Raw genomic sequence first — 22608 nt, 5'->3', positions numbered from 1 at the left:
CGTCAGTAACTACGAAAGTGTTGCTAGTGCAGGATTTTTTGCAGGAATTGACCTCTCGAGTATGTCCCATAAATCTTAAAAATCAATAACAACAATCTCGATCGAGACTGTTTTTATTGATTTATAGCTTTTTATGCCGATCGCTGCTGTGTTCTATTTACAGAATGCTTTCTAAAATTTTAATGTCCCATAAACGTTCGATGGGTTTCACTTCGGGTGATGTGGGTGGCTAAACCATTCGCTCGAATTGTCGAGAACTTTCTTCAAACCAATCGTGAACGACTGTGGCCCAGTGACATGGCGCACTGTCATCCATAAAAACTCCATTTTTGTTTGGGAACATGAAATCCATGAATAGCTGCAAATGGTTTCGAAGTAGCTGAATATAACTGTCAATGATTAGTCCACTCCATATGAATACAGCCCATACCATTATAAAGCCAGCACCAACTTGATCAGTGCCTTGTTGACAAATTGGGTCCTTAGCTTCATGCGATCTGCCCCACGCTTGAATCTTGACATCAGCTCTTACCAACTAAAATCGAGAGTCGTCTCACCAGGCCACGGTTGTTCAGTTGTCTTGCGTCCAGCCGCTATGACCAGGAGTCCAGGACACTCGCGTCGGCCGTCTGCTGCCACAGCTAAGTAACGCCAAATTTCCCAGCACTGTCCTAACGTGTACGGTCGTTATAGATCCCACAATGATTTCTGCGGTGATTCACGCATTGTTGCTTGTCTGTCAGCACTGACAACTCTGCGCAAACGCTGATGCTCTCGGTCGTTTGTTAAGTGAAAGCGTCGGCCGCGGCTCGTGGTGAGAGATGATCCGTCAAATCTGGTATTCTGGACACGCTTTTGACACCGTGGATCTCGCAATATTGTTTTCCCTAACGATTTCGGATATGGAATGCCCATGCGTCTAGCTCCAACTACAATTCCGTGTTCAAAGTCTCTTAATTTCCTACGATATTTATCATGTCGGAAATGTTTTCACACGAATCATCCGAGTAAAATCGACGGCTCCACCAATGCACTGCCCTTTTATACCTTGTTCACGAGATACTATCGTCATCTTTATGTGTGCATCTCGCTATAATGACTTTTGTCACCTCTGTGGACGGCCAGCGGGCTGCACCGCTCCCGCCATCAAATACTCGTACACCAGTTGGAGCCCGGCAGCGTGACGACTCCAAGTCTGCTGCTAATTCCGCTGATTAAGATTTGTTTCTAGCAGTTTTCAAGCAGGAAATCTTCCCAGACGCGAATATTTCGCTTAATTGAAGAAATAACTTAACTCCAGCCCTAATAAATATCAACAACAGATTTTAAACGAAGGTAGAGACATTAAAGAGATCCAAATCCTATGAATCTCCGTGTACGTAAGTGATGTTTGTATGAGATAAAGAATTTAAGGTTCATACTTGCTTCGAGTTAAATACCTACAAAACTGGAAACAGAAACTCTGTTCCGAAGCTCAGATATAGAAAACGGAAAATACTGTACGAAACTGTGGAAAAATCTTGACAAAGGAGCTATTCTGATAACGAAAGAACAGAATTTCACGGAGTTCATTAGTTTTCTCTGTGTGATATCTAACTTTAATTAACTGAAATATTTAGAAACGCTATTGACGTCTATACTGCGCGTAAAGTTCATATATTTTTATGTGATTTTTTCAGTAGATTGACACTTTGTAGTAATTTTCTATCGCTGCCAGGAACGGAGGAGCGCTTTTAGCATCAGCGGTGCAACTTTGAACCTTAAACGTAAGATATCAACGAATTTAAAACAGACCATAGATCACCGATGTCTGATGGTCGAGTGCAGGAAAAAGCGCTTTAACAGCGTCTACATTAATTATTCTCGGCGCATTGTATAAGAGGGCAGTCAAATGTAAACGATACAGATGGAGAAAAGTAAGTAAAGTATCTATTGTTTCAAAAGTAATCGCCGTAACTGTTAATACATTTATCCCATTGGGAGACGAGACGTTCAGTGCCTTCATGGAATAACGTTTGCGGTTGCCTACAGAACCATTATTGTATGCAGGCGTACAGTTCTTCGTTCGTAGTACCAACGTCTCTCTTCAGGGCCCCACAAATATGGGAATCGCATGGGGAGAGATCGGGATTGCGTGGAGGGTGTGTGAAGGGTTTCCAGTGAAACTTGTGGGCGGACCCACGTGTCTGCAAGATCATTTCGACTACACTGCTGACGCGAAAACTAAATTAATCTCTCCCTGTGCGGAAACCACGTAATTGTGCGAGCATTGTGGGTAGCAGACACTGCGTCATATGAAACTGTGGGCCTGTCCGTGAAGCGTGCTCGGGTAGCCGAGGCAGTTAAGAGCACCTGTCCGGTAAAGCGGGAAATATGGATTCGCGTCGCGGTCCAGCACAAATTTTCATTTGTTTCCTGTATTGGTGCAGCTGTGGTGGTACCGTATTCGCAATTGCGTATACACTTCATGATTTAATGCCGCTATAAATCATCAAAAGTATCTGTTTCTTTGGACTTGCATGCGTGTGCAAAGGAACATCGCACCAGACTTTGCAAATACTGCCAAATACAGACCCTGCACTACCGTATTTATCTTAGAGTAGATTTGTGGAAGATCACTTTTTCCCCTTAGTAAGCCACAAAAATAACCCGAAAGTTTCATAATGACGGCAGAACTGTTAGGCATTATATGTGTTTCCATTTCAAGTCCTTAGTTGTCCCAGAAGAACCTTATTTTCCGCGACTTCCAGAAAGCCAAATATTTATGTGGTCCTTGCTTAAATAAGCAGAGATTATTCCGAGATGACTTAACGCGAACATGAAAAGAAGCCTCAGTTTGGATTCGGACACGTTACTTCGCCTCTGGGACTGCTGAGTAACACGCGCTGCTCTCCAGCAGTGACCTGGATCTGCATTTCTGTCGTCGCTCACGACCTCCCTTCATTAACTTCGAGAAATGAACTTCCACTTCTCACTTAGTTATTCTGCTTCGTTAAGTTCCGTATTATCCTCTGAGGAATTATTAACATCTATTCATTAATCTCTGAAAATGAAAATCAGATGTTCGTTAGTCTTCCATAATCACTAGAGAATTTATTAACGTTCCTGCGCAAAATCCACTATTCTGGTTACTCAGAAGCACTCTTCGTATTTCACTTACATTTATCACACCACCGGGATCACTCAATTATCGCTATGTCGTTGTTTTCCACTTCTCTCATACGCTCTTCGTTATCAGGCATGTTAAACAAGTGGGAAGCAACAACAAAAAAATAAAAACAATGCAACGGCACGAAATGCACATCAAAAAATTGTGAGATTTACGTCCAGAACTACTGTCATTGACAAGTCTACGGCGTCAATAGATGTACCTAGGGGGAGGGGGCGAGGGGGAGGGCGGGGGCAGGGGGGAGGGGAAGGGGGGACGGGCTGGGGGTGCTAAGGGGGTTAGTTGGAGTGGTAGGGGACGGAGGCAGGGGGAAAGATTACCACTCTGTTCTGTCGGTCTCCACTGTCAGCTCCCGAAATCAGAGAACAAGTTTTGTGCTCGAGAACTGCGATCTTTTGAAAATACAATCTACAGTAATCAATATGAATGGTGCAAACAAAAATCGTATCAGACCCAGAGAACTCTCTTTTTTCACGAGACATAGAAGGGAGTAGATACTGGCGATCACGTTGATCCCTTGTTCCTTCACTTCCGGTTCCACACTTTCGCATAATGAACAAAATACGTGCGTACGGAGTATCAGGCGAACTTTGTAACTGTACTGAAGAGTTCCCAGCAAAGAGTCGAGAGAGAAGCTTCGAGCATACTTTGAGGATATGTTATACGATCATTGTTTTTCGTATTATAAACAACTGGTGACTGAGGACAGTGTATTTGGCAAAAGTTACATAAGTATTTACTTCAGTTGCAGACCAATAATTATAGCTATTAGGATTAGTATGTTTTTCGGTTGGTTAGTACCTTCAGGTACATGTGGCAAGAGCAAGCCATTAACGCTTATTTTCCTTTGGGCAGCAGGTCTGGTGTTGAAGTGTGGACGAGTGGACGCCATACGGTTAGTCTCTACTGACAAGCGTGGTTCAGTTAGTGGTGCAGTTACGACCGTGTAGAAAACATCGGGTAGTAAATTACGTGACGTGTTTGCGGGGAGACTGTTAGACGCATAGAAAAAGCAACGAACACACTGAAATGGGTATATACAATGTCTGTTCGGAAAGTAAGGTCCGACCGGCCGCGAAATGGAAACCACTGTAAAAATCAAAAATATTTCATTTGTAACAGTTAGCTACACCTTCCAGTTACTTCTCTACATAGTCGCCGCTCCGGCTTAGAGATCGGTCGTAGCGTTGTACCAAGTTATAAATACCCTTGTCATAGAAGGCAGCCAACGGCCAGTGTGTGGTGTCACCGCTAGACACCACACTTGCTAGGTGGTAACTTAAATCGGCCGCGGTCCTGTAGTACATGTCGGACCCGCGTGTCGCCACTGTGTAATCGCAAACCTAGCGCCACCACATGGCAGGTCACAAGACACGGACATGACCTCGCCCCAGTTGTACGGACGACATTGCTTGCGACCAGACGTACGAAGCTTTCCTCTCATTTGCCGAGAGACAGATAGAATAGCCTTCAGCTTAGTCCATAGCTACTACCTAGCAAGGCGCCATTTGTATCAGTGCTTATAGCTTACTAATATTCAAGAGAGATGTATTCCAACAAGAGAATTAAAGATAAGTATTAAAACGATACGTACTTTTCTTCTTATTCATTAATAAGTCTCATGTTCCAGAACTTCAAGCCCGTCTGCGTTAGTTAGCGTGCACCTAGCTACCTCATTGTGTCTATGCTGTAGGAACTAGACACAACACAGTGCTTTCTCTATACTGGTCTAAATCTCCTTGCCTGTCTCATAACGTTGTCTTCATAGCCAGCGGTTCATCTATGCAGAGAAGATACTCAGATGGAGCCAGTTGGGGGCTGTATAGTGGAAGATCAAACACTTCTCATCTAAAACGCTGCAACGGCCCTGAAAAGTGCAGCCGAAAATCGTCATGAAGAAGGAAACGCATGACCTTTATATTAGGTAGGCTGTGTAACATCAGGTGAAAACTCTCACCAGGTCTTCATACTTGGCGGAAGACACTGTTTTCTAGACATCTTCACGTGCTCACTGTGTGCTCAGAACTGAGAAGAACGACGTGACGTGATCGACAGATACATTAGAGACATTGGCCAAGTGTGTGCAATGGTTCATCGGATTGTAACTATGGTTTCCATTTCGCAGCCGATCGGACCTTACTGTCCGAACAGCCCTCATACAAAGCTACCAATGACCAAATATCTGCATTTGTACCCATAACATCCTGCAAGTCAAACCGTTATAAAATTGTAGATAAATGCAAGACAAGCTGCAGAGGATAAAACTTGGTGCAGAGTTTAGCAGTTGACCCGCCGCCCATAAAGAGATGTAAAGACCTGTTATTACGTGATTACATTATTTCTGCACAATCACATCCATTGAATATCTGTGGCTATGCGTACGGTGCAATTTGGAGTGGAATGACGATATAAAACTAATCTGTGAAAAAGGCAGATACCAGACTCAGATTCATTGAAATGATCCTCAGGAACTGTAGTCCATCGACAAAAGGGGTGTCTTACGAAACCTTCGTTCTACATTGGAGTATTGCTCGTCAGACTGGGAGCCTCACCAGGTACGACAGATAGACGAAATAAAGAAAAGCAAAGAGCAGCGCCTTTCGTCACGGGCTCGTTTGATAAGCGGCTAATCCAGCTCCAGTGACAGGTAGGCAATGTGCATCAAGGTGTGGTTTACTGTAAACATTTCGTCAGCATATTCTCCTAGAAGGTCCAAACCGTATAGTTTCCTCCTACGTATATTTCGTGAAATGAATGTGAAGATAAGCTTAGAGAGAGTCAAACTCGTACTGAAGATTACCAACAATAGGTGTTCCCGCGCACCATTTATGATTGGATCTGGAAAGGGGGGGATAGTGACGTCGATACACAAAGTACCCTCCACCACAGACCATGATGTTGCTTGCGGATTATTGGATCTAGATGTAGCTTCTCAGTTGCTCACAGGACGCCCAAAGGTCCACGTTCCAGTCATATCACAAAATAATATTCTTTATTGGTTTCGGGTATCAAACGCTGGCCCTTCCCCCACCTACTCTGGTATATCGATGCTTCGGTATCACTCAAATTGTATGACTGAAAAGTCGAATCAGTATGACGTCCTAGATACAAACGTATTTCAGAAGTCAGCACGATCTGCAGATTCAAATACATCTCAGTATGATGTTTAGTGTAAGAAAAAAGCAGCTCTTCACTGCCAAGCTTGACAGGACCCGCTTGACGAACATTGTTGACATACATGTCGTTTAACTACAGTACAAACATACTCAACCGGTAATATGTGTACCAAGCAGTCTGGCCTTGGTGCGTGCAATTGGGATTCAGTTTGCTTACAAATTTAATCCAGCGTCTAATTCAGCGTTGTTTGCAGTGGCGAGATAATCGGCCACATGGTATCGAGACAACGTCATCAGTTCATTTTCCGATAGCCGCTCAGATTGCAAGATGCCTCCATCTTTAAACCACTGGATTCGCATTCACTAGCAGTGGGATTAATATCACTGACGAAGCTGATTTCCTTCCTCATCCACATACATTCTGAGACTGTGCTCTGTCTATGATCATCTCGTTGTCGATGGGACGTTAAATCGTAATTCCTGTTTTTATCGCAAGGTTGATCCGGCATCGTGCTATTTCTCTGATGTTCCCAGTGTGCATAGTAGCAGTAATTTTCAAGTGCGGTTGTTTGATAGTAAAATATCCTAAAATAACACGAACAGATTTGCTAACTGTAAAACCATGGACTATGGTCGACATGAAGTGAAAGGGTCATTGCTAGCACATATACTTTTAGTATGATCATGGCGAGATGTGTCACACATAGTCTGACATCGATAACAGATGTACAATGCTATTAAAATTGACTACAGTTAGATTTTTTTAAAAGCTGTCGTTTCAGCATATCGGTAGTTTTAAAACATTACGACCGCTGAGCATATTTTCAAAACACTTGTCCACTTGTCGAAAATCTTGTTTCTGTACATAAAACAGTTAATTAAATATTAGGGGTGTAGCAGAGCAGGACAGCAGAACTGACAGAACCATTAGTGTTCCAGTCTCACCAGTTAGGCCACGCATCACTCGTGAACAGGTAGTATTTTTGGCTGGTCGGTGTTGTGGCAGACTGGTTCCAATAGTTCTACGAAAGGAATTGACTTGATAATTCGCTCACGTACGTTTGAGAGGAAGGGCGGATCTGGACGAGATGAAATTGACGCACTTACGCTAGTTTCAAATCTTCCATCAGGAGCGACCATCTCCACTAAGAATTGATGCAAGTCAGCGTCAGAGTAGGACCTCCAATTCCTAACGTTAAATGCAGTTTACCGACGACGCTGGACTCAGCGATAATGTCGATGTAACTGCTTGCGGGATGTTGGCAGTTGTGATGTCACATTGGGAATCCACCCATATACACATTTTGATGCGTAGGTCCAGTAATTGCACATGTCCATCTTTCGCAGTATTTGCTCTTTCGGACGACTGCCGAAGTTGTCATGACAACTAGAGACAGAGCGCAGACTTAGTTGAGATAGAATTAGGGCCGGACTATGCTATGGCATCGCAAAGGATTAGCTCTGCATTCACCTCGATTAGTTCCTCTCTGGAATGTAAGCGGCAACCCCTTCTTCCTTTCGATTACGCCTAATGAGATCAAAAATTTTTTGTTTGCGAAATAGCAATGGACTCACATAGGGATCTGTGAGGCAAATTTGTCGTCGTCTGTGGTGAACTATGACAGCGTCAGTCAGCGCTGCTTTCTTCACGTATGTAGTTGCATGTTGTTTAATCATGGTTATCAGACATAAAAAATTAAGGAAATACGCACCAATAATGCAAGTAATAATCAAGATTAAGAGGTAGTAACAAAAAATAATGATACCTAAACTTAGGAAACAGACGCACCGGTAGTGCAGGTAAAAGCAAGTCTTTCATAAACAAAACGAATCAAACCAGAACAGAATAAATGTTTAACTCAGGCACGTACTTATTACCGCGATACTGATCCACGTTAAGGTCTTCGACCAAAACAACGGCCGGCAGCACAAGCCTAATTAGCTTAGGCAAGAACATCGCATGTAGGTCAGTAGCAAAGCACAAGGGTTTTCATGAACCGCGATGGGCACGTAACTGATCAGAAGAAGTGGTGCGCACCGTTATTTCTGCGTCAGACCTGGGAGAATTAAAGACAGTGTATGTAGCCAAGACCACCAACCAATGTAAGCAAGGAACAGGTCTAATCGAACTGCAGAGTATGGCACGGTACCGTGCAGGCATAGGGAAACGGCGAATCTTCAGTATTTGTAAGCACGTTCCTCAAAGTAAACATCTGCCATCCAAACGCGCCGAGGAGTCCTGCACGGCTAGCAAGCTCAGCCACGATCCAGAGAGACTCTTCAGACAATCAGCCTCCAGCAGACAGAACTCTAGTGCGAGCTGCGCACACGCGTAAGACAGCTAGAGGCACCGCAAAGGTGGCACCCCCCGAAACGCCAGAGAAACCGTACATAGGTAACGAAGTCCAAAAGGGTTGCAGAGACAAAGGTATTGCAGTGAGCAAGCGCACGGCTCAGGATTCTGTGTTAAAATGACGAGTTCCATGCGTCTTTTACCGCTGACAGATTTTCATGGTGTAGATTTATAGTCAAATGCGACAGGGAGTACCATTCTATAGTGTTCAGCACTGAGTCTCGCTTCTGTCCATAAGTGGCCTAATGAAATACCACAGGACGCAGCGATTCTTGTGATGCTGTCTTTCTCCAGCTCCTGGAATTATAGTGGGGGGATGAGGGGGTAAATTATATGACAAATGGATTGATAAAATGTGTGGATAAGAAATCCTGTGTCATGATCGCTAAAAGAACCATCTTCTGATATTAAATACAGAAAATTGCATAAAAGAAGTGAACTACAGTATCATACATTTTGTATTTAAACTTTCATTCTATGATATGTACCAATAAACATTATCACTTAATTCACTGTGCGTGGGCTACACATCGTCATAATCTGTTGAGGTGAATCGCTCTTGTTGTCATGAACACAATGAAGAATTTTATAGGATGTGATAAAAATAAAGACACACAGAGTACACTTGGTAAGTGATATAAAGTTTTAATTTATAAGCTATCTTCCTCACAGACACGTATTTCAAAATAAACCGAGATAATTCTTACTGTTCAAAGGTCAACTTCTATATTGGTATGTATCGTATGTGGTACTGTTTGATGATATAACCTGTAGCAAATACCTAGGTGTAAAGTACTGAATTATATTCATGAAGATAGATCTTCCTAATTGTCCTTAATGTAACATCTAATGGCTCAGTTCTACAATTTAGGTTTTATCCAACTATTTACTGGTTTGAATTAAAGCCACTTCTAACGCTGATTGAAACTGGCACCTCTACTTTTGGTTACAGTATTACTCGATCTACATCTACATGGATATTCTGCAAATCACACTTAAGTGCCTGGCACAGGATTCATCGAACCACCTTCACAATAGTTCTCTATTATTCCACTCTCGAATAGCGCCAGAAAAATCGAACACCTATATCTTTCCGTGCGAGCTCTGATTCCCCTGTCTTTATTATGCTGAACGTTTCTCCCTATGTAGGTCAACAAAACACTTTCGCATTCTAAGTAGAAAATTGGTGACTCAAATTTCGTGAGAAGATTCCGACGCAATGAAAAACGCTTTTGTTTTAATGGTGCCCGTCCCAAATCCTACATCATGTCCGTGACTCTCTCTCCCCTATTTCGCGACGATACAAAACGTGCTGCTCTTCTTTGAACTTTCTCGATGTACTCCGTTCATCCTAGCTGGTAAGGATCCCAGACCCCGTAGCAATACCCCAAAATAGGACGGACAAGCGTAGTGTAGGCAGTGTCTTTAGTAGATGTGTTACATTTTCTAAGTGTTCTGCCAATAAAACACAATTCCCCACAACATTTTCTAGCTTTCTTTCCAATTTAAATTGTTCATAATTGTCATTCCTAGGTATTTAGTTGAATGTACGGCCTTTAGAGTAGAACGAGTTATCGTGTAACCGAAGTTTAATGGGTTCCTTTAAACTCTCACATGGATAAATCACACTTTTCATTATTTAGTTTCAATTGCCAATTCTAAACCATTTAGATATCTTCTGTAAATCGTTTAGAAATTTGTTTTGCTCTTCTGGTGACTTTACTAGAAAATAAACGACAGCTTCATCTGCAAACAATCTAAGACTGTTGCTCAGATTGTCTCCTAAGTTCTTTATATACACCGAAGTGCCTAAGAAACTGGTATAGGCATCCGTATTCAAATACAGAGATAAATAAACAGGCAGAATACCGAGGTGCGGTCGACAATACTTATATAAGACAAATTGCTCACGCAGTTGTTAGATCGGTTCCTGCTGCTACAATGGAGAGGGGCTGGGGGCTGAAGGGCACAATAGCTCTGGGTTTAGTGTGGGGCGGCGGTGGGCTGAGTGGACTGCTGTAGCCTGTTATGGGGTTGAGGCGGGGACGAAGCCTCTCCGTCGTTTGTACGTCCCCAGGTCCATACAATACAGTGTCCTGCTTGTGTATTACTTAACCAACAGTTTATGTTCGGTACATGGTTGTTAAAGATTGTAGATCTGCACATAATTCCTACACTTGATATGACGTACATCTAATAGAAGTTCGGTTAGTTACAATTCTTTATTTTATTATAGAGGCACGACTTTGTAAAACTGCCATCTGGCAGTTAGTGTTCACGTGTAGCGCTAACGCTACATATGTGGCCAGTTCTCTGACAGTCGTAATACAGCTACTTCCTTGTTCCTGTAGCATTGTGAGTGATATGCCATATTTACACCCATTATCGATCTCTTTGCATTTAAACCGAAGTGTGGCAATATGAGCACTGCAGACACTAATAGCTAACGTTGTAAATTATGTAAACATGACGACGTACTTTAGGAAAAGATTCTAGCTCAATCCCTCTTACCAAATGTATTTTGGATTTCTTTTTGTTGTCAGCCTCTACAAAAAAATTTCTGTGTTTACATGACAACAAAGCGATTCAGCTCAACAGATTATGACTATGTATAACGCCAGGTGGCTGCTTCAGGCTGGATTAAGTAATAATTTTTATTGATACGTATCGTAGCATGGAAGTTTAAATACAAAATGATGATACTGTTTTCACTTCTTTCATGCAATTTTCTGTATTTGACGTCTGAAGATGGCACGTCAGTGGGCTAAAAGTAGTAATCAATGAAGGACTTTTAGTGATCTTGTCATGGGATATTTTATCCACAGATTTTAACCTAACAGATCGCCTGCCTTCCGATCTGACAATGCCAAATCGAATGATGTGATAACTATTGAGTGGAGACTGATTGCTTGCCAAAATTTGGCTATAATGTTAAAACATATTGTCATACCCTCCATGAGCTTGGTGCCAAATTACATATTCCAGAAGGATAACTCAAGAAGTCAGAGTGCATTTCATCTTTGAGGAATGACCTGTCCGGTCTCCTTATTTGTCAGCCACACAGTACGCCTGAGGTGCAATAGAAAAATTTTCGCCCCTCCCTCCAGTCAGCGTCTTGAAGAACCGAGACAGAACGTGTTTCAGACGTAGCAAAAATTCTTGAAGTTCATGTTCGGAGGATTTTCGTCTCCACGCCACGACGACGTGTATTCGTCCCTGTGAGACTCACACATACTGATGCTGATGACGGACGTTAGTTTCGACCACAATAACAATTTAATGGTTTGATGCCTGCTATGTGTTGAATATCTCTTCAAAGATAGAGAAATATGAGACTGCTGCTTCATGGTGTAATATTTTCCATTTATGACAGTGTATGTTCCTTAACTATGTGCATATTAACAGTTATTATGGCAATCGAAGTGTCTCAGTTGACACCGTCGCGCCGTCACGTAGGCTTCATGTATGATTCGATAATTCTGTTCGTAATTGCCTGACGGTCTTGCGCCATTGCCGGGGCTGACTGAAACAGCTTCTTCGAGTAATTTTGTTGTTGTGGCAGGTGGCAGCATTGGCGCTGAGCTCTGCCAACGGTCTGCTGCTCAAGGGCGGCAAAGAGGCGGCGCACAGCAACGCCGCCCTCATGGAGCTGGTGCACGAGGCCCTGCAGCCCTTCGGAGCCACCAACGCCATCTCGCTGGTAAGTGTTGCCTGCATAAAAAAATTACTGAAGTAATCCCATACCCGAGAATGAAGCTGTGAGAAAAGATGGATTATCAGGGTAAGGTTCAAGGGTAGTTTTCAATGGCACTCACCGACCAACCTATAATGGGCCAGGTCTGAGTCGTGTGGACGTCCGCGATGAGTGATTGGGTAGTTTTTTGCTTTATATAGATGACTATAAAATGAAGACAACGGAAAAGTGTGAGAACAACTAACAGAGCTCAGCGTAAACACTTCACGTGACCCCAGTGGATCTGTCGGAGTTAATGTCTCTTTATGACAATCGGTCATCAACAGAGTCAAAGCCGTCAGTCGAAAGAACCGTGGACATAGGCCTAGGGTTTAACTCAAGAACATTAGGGCACGTTCTGGCGATCTGTAGCAGTTTGCCAGCACTTATCCTCCTATGGCTTTGCATTTCTACTGACGACGTTTTCTTCCAACATCAGGATTCGAATTGGCAAACTCTAGCTCAGGCGCGTAAGCGAACTCGGTCACAGAGACTGGTAAAATATTGCCTGACATATCATCAATTTTTCATCAGAGATATAAATTTTCAGTCGATTAACATGAGTGTGAATAAAGTTAGAGGTACAGTAATTTCATTAAACATCGACGAGGCTTAAAAGTATTGCTAACATCTTTTATTTGCAGGGATACCTTATCCTGATTTGCTGTAGAGGACTATGTCATCGAAACCGTAAAAAAGTAAACGTTATTTAGATTAACATTAATAGAATAAAAACTCACTGAATTAAAAATGGTTCAAATGGCTCTGAGCACTATGGGACTCAACTGCTGAGGTCATAAGTCCCCTAGAACTTAGAACTACTTAAACCTAACTAACCGAAGGACAACACACACATCCATGCCCGAGGTAGGATTCGAACCTGCGACCGTAGCGGTCGCGCGGTTCCAGACTGTAGCGCCAGAACCGCTCGGCCACCAGCGGCCGGCACTGAATTAAAGAAATTGATAGAACCAAACGTAATCAATTAAATGGCATTATATAGAATACTACCACTGAGATCCGCTCCGAAAAAACTGGACCTACATTTTAATGAATATATCGTGACAAATGAAAATTTGTGGAAGATCGTTAAACAAATCAGTATCTTCTTTTTATCGTGAGTAGGCGCCTTAATCAATTATATCACCCAAGCTCGCTTCCAAAATCTGCCCAAACATTGTCAATTACGTTTTTCCTCCTATTATTTGAATTAACAACCGTCCTCCCTGGGGGGAGGGGGGGGTGTAGAATCACCAGAAAGTCAGATATGAACAGAGGGCAAATACATAAAAGTAATGATTTCCACTGAAATAAGGAGACTGCGGCCGCGCGGATTAGCCGAGCGGTCTGGGGCGCTGCAGGCATGGACTGTGCGGCTGGTCCGGGTGGAGGTTCGAGTCCTCCCTCGGGTATGGGTGTGTGTGTTCGTCCTTAGGATAATTTAGGTTAAATAGTGTGTAAGCTTCGGGACTGATGACCTTAGCAGTTAAGTTCCATAAGATTTCACACGCATTTTTTTAAGGAGACTGCGCACAATAAGAAAGAGATATGGGTTCGAGTCTTGTTTTGGCACAAAATTACATTTGTCACAACATAACCATTATTCAGTTTGTGAATATAACGTCCATCAGTATACGTCAGTAACATGTCAGTGCCTGAGCCAAGTGATTTTCAGTCGTATGAAACATTCTCTGTTCTCTTGCCACGTCGAATCTGAGGATAATCTTGAAATTTCGGCGAAATCCTCTACCGTTTTCGTCAGAAACAACAGACCGTCATGAGTGCTGTTAATAAACGGCTTGAGACAGGTCGGCGTGCGTCACCGTTATGTCATGCTGCCAGAGATTGTGTCCATGTCACCAGTCTCACATGAATAGCGCTCTTAGGAACGCAGAGAATTCACGGCATTTGTCTGTGACACTGTGCCACTTATTATTTAGTTTATCTGTGATCCCTTCGACGGTCCTCCTACGTAGCTGGGTGGTTTTCGCGTCTAATTGCTATGCGGTTGACCAGCTTTCAGTTACCGGTATTGCTAGGGATTTTTCCTTGGTGAGAGGAGTGGAATGGGGTGCACTCAGCCTCGTGATGCCAGTTGAGTTACTGTGCCGTGACTCCAGCGTCCGAAAAGCTGACAACACGCGTCTCCACACGGCATTCACGTGACTCCGTATGGCAGGAGATAACTCTGCGGACGGATAGCATCGCACGTGTCACTGATACTAACCGCGGAGTTACGTTTTCTTTTCTTTTTTTTTTTTTTAGTGGTTTGTCAATAATTGCAATGTAGGCTTCTGTAGCAGTTTTTTTTTCCTTTATTGAGTTTCGATTCCCCCTGAAGGGGGCGGGCCAGCAGCAGCTTACTACGCCGCTCTTCAGCGTACAGAATTTGTTTTAAAAAGATGAAGATAATAAAAAATAACAGTTGGCGGTAAAATCGGTGACTTAAAGGTAAAATGGCAGAAAATTCTGCAACTTAAAACATAAAACACAGGGTTGATGATGCTAAGAAAATACACAGGAGGCAGAAAAATAACAGACAGACAATTAAAAAACACTGCGACAGTCTGGTTTCTGTTCGCAAGAGATATAAAATGCACACCCAGCGACAGCATGATTTCTGTTCGCAACGCTGTGGAAAGACGCACAACACTGAACACTCAAACACTGCACTAAAAAGTTGGCACAAATATGACATACCACAGCCGAAAGCAGGTGAGGGGGAAACTGGACAGATGATGGGAAAATAAAAAACGGGGGGGAAGGAGAGGAAAACTGAAAGGGGGAGGGGGGAAAGGAGCCAATGGAGAATGAGGACCCATAAGAGGGGTGGGGGGTGCTGAGCAGACGTGCCAGGGAGAGGGGAAGGCAGAGGAGGGGAATGGACTCGGGGGGGGGGGGGAGAAGGGAGATAGGGAGAAGTTGGGCAGGGAGAAGACACAGGATGGAAGGTGGGAGGAAGAGAGACCCCAGGGAAAGGATGGAGGAAAGGAGGGGGGTGAGGATCAGAGTTGATAGGAGGGATAAATGGTGGGAGAGAGGGCATCATCCGGGAGGGGGAGTTGATGGAAGCCACCTTGGGAAAGGAGATGTAGGGTGTAGAGATGGAGGGTAGGGGGGATACAACAGTGAAGACGTGGCAGGGGGTGGGGATGGGAGAGGAGAGGAGCAACCAGGGGGTGAGGGGGTTCAAGGCGGCGGGAGGTGTAGAGGATGCGGAGATGTTCGAGGAATAGGAGCAGATGGGGGAAAGGAATGAGATCATAGAGGATCCGTGGGGAACAGGAGGCGTATACGGAAGGCGAGGCAGAGTGCATGACGCTCAAGGATCTGGAGGGATTTATAGAATTTGGGGGGGGGGGCAGATATCCAGGCAGGACTGGCATAACAGAGGATGGGACGGATTAAGGATTGTAGAGGATGGTAGAGGGGTGCAACCCCTATGTCTGGCCAGAGAGGAGTTTGAGGAGTCGGAGGCGGAGGCGGTTGTGGGCTTTGGATTGGATGGAGTGGAGATGAGGGATCCAGGTGAGGTGACGGTCAATGGGGAGGCCAAGATAGGTGAGGGTAGGGGTGAGGCGGACAGGATGGGCGCAGACAGTAAGGGAGAAATCCAGGAGCCGGAATGAGCGAGTGGTACGACCTACGATGATTGCCTGGGTCTTGGAAGGATTGATTTTCAGGAGCCACTGGTTACACCATGCAGCAAAAAGGTCAAGGTGATTCTGGAGAAGGCGTTGGGACCGTTGCAGGGTAGGAGCGAGGGCGAGGAATGCGGTGTCATCAGCATATTGCAAGAGGTGTACTGGTGAGGTGGGGGGGGGGGGGGGGGGTTGGGCATATCTGCCATATACAGGAGGTAGAGGAGAGGGGAGAGCCCTGGGGCACACCTGCAGAGGGGTAGAAGGTGTGGAAATTGGCTTTATGGATGGTAACATAGTAGGGGCAGTGGGAGAGGAAGGAGGCCATCAGACGGATGTAGTTGATAGGAAGGGCGTAGGTTTAGAGTTTAAACAGGAGACCGGGATGCCAGGCACGGTCGTAGGCCTTTTCGAGGTCAAGGGAGACAAAAGTGGCGGAGCGAAGGGAGTTATGCTGGAGGGAGAGGAGTGAGGCGGAGGATCTGTAGCAGTGTTTTATGCTGCTCATCATGGATGAAAACGGTGTAAAAGAAAGACAGAACAATGTGCTGATATGTAGCCCATTGCTGTAGCTTCCCATCGAACTTAACGGACAGATCGAGTTCAGTAGTATACAAGGTGGCCAACTGATAGTGACCGGGCCAAATATCTCACGAACTGAGCATCAAACGAAAGAACTACAAAGAGCGAAACTCGTCTCGCGGTTGGCCAGCTAGATGGCGCTGCCATAGGTCAAAGGGATATCAACTGCGTTTTTTTAAACAGGAACCCCCATGTTTTATTGCATATTCGTGTAGTACGTAAAGAAATACGAATGTTTTAGCTTGACCACCTTTTTCGATTTGTGATAGATGGCGCTGTAATAGTCACAAACGTATAAGTACGTGGTATCACGTAACATTTCGCCAGTGCGGACGGTATTTGCTTCGTGATACATTACTCGTGTTAAAATGGACCGTTTACACCTGCGGAAAAGGACGATATCGTGTTGATGTATGGCTATTGTTATCAAAATGCCCAACGGGCGTGTGCTATGTATGTTTCTTGGTATCCTGGACGACATCATCCAAGTATACGGACCGTTCGCCGAATAGCTACGTTATTTAAGGAAACAGGAATTGTCCAGCCACATGTGAAACGTCAACCACAACCTGCAACAAATGATGATGCCCAAGTAGGTGTTTTAGCTGCTGTCGCGGCTAATCCGCACTCCAGTAGCAGACAAATTGCGCGAGAATCGGGAATCTCAAAAACGTCACTGTTGAGAATGCTACATCAACATCGTTTGCACCCATACCATATCTCTATGCAGCAGGAATTGCATGGCGACGACTTTGAACGTCGTGTACAGTTCTGCCACTGGGCACAAGGGACATTACGGGACGATGACAGATTTTTTGCACGCGTTATATTTAGCGACGAAACCTTATTCACCAACAACGGTAACGTAATCCGGAATAATATGCACTATTGGTCAACGGAAAATCCACTATAGCTGTAACAAGTGGAACATCAGCGACCTTGGCGGGTTAATGTATGGTGCGGCATTACGGGAGGAATGATAACCCCCATTTTATCGATGGCAATCATAAATGGTGCAATGTATGCTCATTTCCTACGTAATGTTCTACCGATGTAACTACAAGATGTTTATTTGCTATATTTGCTATCGTGATCCACCGATAACGTCTGCGTCAGCGCACTGTCAATGCATGTGCGAACATTACGGAAGGCGAACTACTCGCTGTTGAGAGGAATGTCGTCACACGTATTGCCAAATTCATTGAGATTGACGGACATCATTTTGAGCATTTATTACATTACTGTGGTATTTACAGGTAATCACGCTGTAACAGCATGCCTTCTCAGAAATGAAAAGTTCACAATGGTACATGTATCACATTGGAACAACCGAAATAAAATGTTCAAACGTACCTACGTTCTGTATTTTAATTTAAAAAACCTATGTGTTACCAACTGTTCGTCTAAAATTGTGAGCCATATGTTTGTGACTATTGCAGCGCCATCTATCACAAAGCTATAAAAGTGGTCCAACTAAAACGTTCATATTTCTTTACGTACTACACGAATATGTAATAAAAAATGGGGGTTCCTACTTAAAAAAACGCAGTTGATATCCGTTTGACCTATGGCAGCGCCATCTAGCGGGCCAACGATAGCGCCATCTGGTTTCCCCCTTCAAGCTAGATAAGTTTCGTTCTTCGTAATTTTTTCGTTTGACGCTTATTTCGTGATGTATTTGGCCCGTCACCATCAATGGACCACCCTGTATATGCCCCCACTCCATGAGAAAATGTGAGAGATTTAATGGACCTAAAACCTTTCGTGATTGATATAATATTACTGGTAATGAAAATTTCTTCCAGTACGAGAATTAAAGCTAACTATCTCCGGATTGAGCGTCATCATACGTACGAGAGTGTGTTAACAACCTAACCAAAAAGGGAAATGGATCTTTGTAAGTAATGTATGTGTTACGGCGTAAGATACAGCACGAAATACAGAAAACCGAATTTTCGTTGCAGCTACCGGGTTCTTGGATAGCGTTTCAGTAATACAAGTACGTCATTATTGTTTACACTATGCAATATCTGTTGGTACTGTTCAGCCGTGACGTTTACCGCCAGGTATCGACGCGAGAGGAGATCAGCGACCTGCTGGCGATGGAGCGGCACATCGACCTGGTGATACCGCGTGGCTCCAGCGAGCTGGTACGCACCATCCAGGAGCAGAGCGGCCACATCCCCGTGCTGGGCCACGCCGAGGGCATCTGCCACGTCTACGTCGACAAGGACGCCGACTTGGAGCGCGCGCTCAAGATCGGTAAGCGGCCCAGCGCCGACGCCAGTTCACCTCACTTCGTACAAGTCTGCCGGCTTTCACGGCAGTTGTCATTGATGACCAGATCATCTGAGTCCTTAGACCGGGTCGTATTCCCCGCCAAACTTTTCACAGTTCGACGTTTCAATCCTTCTGGTGGGAATTTCTCCTACATTCCACTGGTCTCCATTGGTGACTGCCCATCCGGGGACACCATTGGAATCCCGAAGAAGATCTCGCCACAGGGATCGAAACGTGAAACAGACGAGAAATACGATGCGTCGTAGTGACTCGTTTATCATCCGTTCACTTTGTTCATATTTGTCACGTTGTTCACCGAGGGTGTCTGTGAATTCTTGAAATATGACTGTGTTTATATCAGTCAACGGTCACACACACTTACACAAACACACACACACACACACATACAGACTTCTAGTAGAAGCCTTGAGAATTTGCCATCGGCAAAGGAGCACTGTGGGCTATTGATAATAACTGTAAAGTTGAAACCAATGTAGCCAGTAATTAAATTTGCTGAATTTAAAGTTACTTATATCATATTCAAGATAATCATCATAATGTGCAACATGTTAAAGGGACAAAACAATGAAATAAAAGAATCTATTTATATCAGTTCACGAAGGCCGTTTGCAAGTTTGAAGCTCACTAAAAATTGCTGTTGAAGAGCTCTTATCTGGTACAAAATGAATAGTTAATCAAGGAGAAACAATAATTTATTTTACTGATTTTTGAGTTCCGTTTTCTATAAATCACCTGAGCAATATCAGTTCTGACGGTATACTATATCAGAGGTAAAAATGTCGATTTATATCAGATAAACAATATGGCTGTTATTTGAAACAGGTTGTTAAAGAAATGAATCAGTTATTATCAGAATCTGGTTCCTCATTCTTGCCAAGAAATTTGTTCCATTTTTACATAAAAACCTTAAAAGTTTCATTGCTTCTAAAATGTAGGCAATGTGTAGAGATGTTTAATGGCACTAAACTTATCTTAATACAAATATCTGAGATAAAATAGTTTTCCTAAATTCCCAATAATATTTACAAATCAGCAACGTTAACAATTGTAAAGTTCTTCTTAGTACATGAGTATTATATTCACTGCAACATTGAATAGTGGTGACAATATAAATGCTAACAAAAAATTATCCATTTAGGTACAACGTGAACTTCCAATGGGTATTCATGTCCAGTACCATTTTCGATGTTTCTCCTTCTAGAATCCCTCTACTTTTTTCTCTTGTCCGCGATAATCACTGGCTTTTGAGACCTTTGTCAATTTAACAATATCGTTAATCTTCTTCATTAACTAAGTGTTAATACGAGTGTAATACTACAATTACTTAATAATATTTAAATACTGATATTTCTGACAAGTATCGATATTTTCGATACACCGTTCCCATCTCTAATGTTGTCCCAGACTTTTATAATCAAGTGTTGTTGCAAGGAAGATAACTTTTTTCGACTGTTATATTTGCGAACATATCTACAGATTTTAAAACTGTCGGCCAGCGACAAATGTGGTGGTAGCTGTTGTAAACATTACCGACTATTTTAGCATGTTTACTAGATGCTTGGATATAACGGCAAGACCTATTTCTAATTACTTCGCATTGCATTTTTCTCCTGCTTGAGATATTGCTCCGAGACAAAGGACGTTAAAGAATGAAAATGTCCTTCTTCCAACAGGTCAAATGCAACAATAATGTTAATCGCCCTACCCATTTAGTACTGTAGCATGGTATGCTGTGTTTCCAAGTATGTTCTCTATGGAACATTTTTCCGAACCTCTCGTGAACTTTTACATTTCTAGGGATTTTTCTGAGCCAGCACCTGCAATTTAACTTATTTTAGACCTACACTCTCTCATTGTGCACTAAATTGTGACAAAATTGACTTTAACCAGACAGTAGGCTTTTAGGTCCTACAAAAAGAGATGTAACTATCACGAGCCTTGTGTGATACATCTGAAAATATCGTTAGTGTTGGATTTTGTAGGACGTTTTACCCAACTCAGAAGCTTTGAGGCCATTGAGTATAATAGGTTTCCATGATACACAGCCTTTTTGCAAACATTTTATAAAACATTACTTCACATCAGTTTACAAAAGATGTCCTTAGATGTAAAAAGTTAATATTCTACATATTTCTTTAAGTAGTGCACAATAACAATCTCTAAAGAGCGTTTATTTCAAATTTTCAGTGCGTGACTCGAAGTGTGACTACCCAGCAGCTTGTAATGCCATGGAGACGCTGCTCATCCATGAAGACTTAGTGAAGAACAGTTCCTTCTTCGTTGACGTATGCAGTATGCTAAAACAAGAGGGAGTAAGTAATCAAACCCAATCAATTTGTTCAATGTTTTCAACTTTGTTTTACTCATCCTTAGAGAGTTCTAATGACAAATTGTCTTTCATTTTACAGTCTAGAAAATAAGCAAGTGCTAGAACATTATGTCTATCTTTGATGTCCGTACATGTAGTGCATACTCTTGTACCTAGTGCTCTGCCCTTCGTAAAATCTCCAGAATATCAATACAAAAACCTCTGACTTCACAGTTTTTATTCTACAAGATCTTTGTGGCCAAGACTCTCCATAAGCAGCAGGATTCGAGAACTTGAGATTTTTTTATGCCGGGATAGTAACGTTAGGAAGCGACTTAATTATACTTGTTGTTAGTTTTCTGTCCACAGTTATTACTGGACTAACTCTGCGGAATTCCATCAAGAGAAAATTATGACACAATGCATAAAGAAGCAATATAAATATCTTTGGCAGTGCAGATGAGCTGAAATAGTTCAGTATGCATGGTACTGTCGCTTTCCTCTGCGAAGGTAATTACCCGCGCTAGTTAATTTGTGAAAACGGTTTGCTTATTGCCTCAACTCGTAAGCAATTCAACCCTCGTTTGCTTCAGCAGCTTGAAGAGAACGCAGCTGGCGTCTCTTTGTGCAAGATTATAGCCTTAAAATGTATTACAGTTAATCATCTCTCATTCTGTAGCTTGATTTCATTTATTCGCCTCTTCATGTCTTTGCGATCTAAGGTAATGGGCCGACTTACTGTTTGCTCATCTGAATTCAAACATTTATCTCCACGTTATAAATGTTTACATGAATAATTCCAATGTTTTAGTGAGTATGACTGTGCGACGAAAAAAATTGAATATTTATAATAGTGGTAGCATGGGCAATATTGATAAACAGAACAGCACAATTATTAGAAACTCTGAGACCTTCGACAGTATAAATGCGTTAACTACATGTTTCAACAAAATAACCAAACGGAGACAAAAGAAAAGCTAAATACACTCTTTTACTGGTGTCTCCCTAGTAGCACACAAATACAACTAATGAAATATGTAGCGTGCAGTTTGAATGAGGCAGTTTTGAACTTAAGGGATAAATTGTGATATTAAAATGGAAAGTCTACTGTAGCCATTACACAACACAAAATCAGTGCAAAGGTTGAAACTAACTCTTTAATTTTTTTAAGCACTGACCAACAGAATTTTCCATGACAAAGACAACTCAAACTTAACCTCTTCATTTATTATCCACTGTATACAAGCCCAACGCAGTCTGACTGCTATACATTGACACCATGACTTCCAGTAATTAACACAAAAATAGCCCTGCATTGCAAGAAATTCTAACAATAACACAAATCCAAAGATATGAAATTAAAGAAATATGAAACTACCTCCAACTCTGTTAATTGCCTAAACTC

The 22608-nt window shown here is 42.8% G+C and overlaps 1 protein-coding gene across 1 annotated transcript in view; it reads left to right on the top strand.

Moving 5' to 3' along the window:
- LOC126248240 (delta-1-pyrroline-5-carboxylate synthase) overlaps positions 1-22608 on the top strand; it is a 204232-nt gene that overhangs the window by 135529 nt on the left and 46095 nt on the right. Inside the window, exons 10-12 of the mRNA XM_049949084.1 lie at positions 12201-12338; positions 18661-18856; positions 21083-21207. Coding sequence (XP_049805041.1) covers positions 12201-12338; positions 18661-18856; positions 21083-21207 — 459 coding nt within the window. The remainder of the gene's footprint in view (positions 1-12200; positions 12339-18660; positions 18857-21082; positions 21208-22608) is intronic.

This window comes from Schistocerca nitens, chromosome 1, assembly GCF_023898315.1.
Source record: "Schistocerca nitens isolate TAMUIC-IGC-003100 chromosome 1, iqSchNite1.1, whole genome shotgun sequence".
Classification (NCBI taxonomy): domain Eukaryota; kingdom Metazoa; phylum Arthropoda; class Insecta; order Orthoptera; family Acrididae; genus Schistocerca; species Schistocerca nitens.
The sequence above is the reverse complement of the archived record's forward strand: the minus strand, read 5'-3'. Positions and strand labels throughout refer to the sequence as shown.